The following is a 927-nucleotide window of genomic DNA, read 5'->3' on the forward strand; positions in this document are numbered from 1 at the left end:
CTTTTGCGACCTGACCCTTTATAGGGACCCCTTGTCGGAACGCCACATAGCCTAAGCCACCCAAGAACTCCCCCAACTCTCAGTGGTGGAAATGATTTATTAAATTAATTTTCTAGTCTTTTATATAAAAACAGACCACTATTATGTATTTAGATTATCATATAACTAAATGAATAACCGATTTGATAAATAGATCTTTTCTTTTTTAAAGTTTCTCATTCATTACGGATTTCCAGCGGTCGGAAAGAGATCCAGAAAGTCGTTGAATTTAAATTGCTCATGGTCAACCGTACATCAAGATCACCGTTAGAGAAGGAAATCAATAACGTTTTTTTCTCATTCACAGCTCATTTGTTTTCTTTTCTTTATTTCTTCTTATTCGTCTTCGGTTTGTTTTCCTTTTCTGTTCTTCCAGTTTTTCCGTTCCTTAGTTTTATTTTTTTTCTACTTTTCTCTTTTTTCTATTTTTATCTTTATTTTGTTTCCTCTTTTCTTCTATTTCTCTCTTTCTCTTCTTTACATCAGAATTTATGGAAAATCATATGTACTGCGAGTTTTTTCCGCAAGAAAATTAAAGAGAGAATCATAAATTCTGGTAAGCGTCACTTCGACAACAATTGAGGGTCGCAATGATTTTAATTCCTTAAAACTTTCAGGTCTAGGGTGTTCTCTTCTACTTTTTTGCGTTTGCTGATGAGTGCAGCTGTTAGTATTAAATATCCATGTCATGCAATTCTGTACATGCCTCAAATATTGATATTCATACCAGACAGTTTTTTTAATATCTGTCCAGTCCTGAGGATATATATTTCTTTTCTTTTTCTTTTTTTTCCAAGCACAGTTTCCATTCTAATATTGCTTTAAGTCAGCAGTCGAATTCATTCCCTTGGTCCTCTTTCAGGTTGGCACCGGATCGCATTCTCACAG

The 927-nt window shown here is 34.2% G+C and overlaps 1 protein-coding gene across 1 annotated transcript in view; it reads left to right on the forward strand.

The window, feature by feature from the left end:
* Positions 1-279: 279 nt before the first annotated feature.
* LOC113812902 (uncharacterized) overlaps positions 280-927 on the forward strand; it is a 13,683-nt gene continuing 13,035 nt past the window's right edge. The window contains 2 exon segments of the mRNA XM_070137049.1: positions 280-305; positions 657-705. Coding sequence (XP_069993150.1) covers positions 280-305; positions 657-705 — 75 coding nt within the window.

Source organism: Penaeus vannamei, chromosome 22 (assembly GCF_042767895.1).
Source record: "Penaeus vannamei isolate JL-2024 chromosome 22, ASM4276789v1, whole genome shotgun sequence".
In the NCBI taxonomy this organism is placed as follows: Eukaryota; Metazoa; Arthropoda; class Malacostraca; order Decapoda; family Penaeidae; genus Penaeus; species Penaeus vannamei.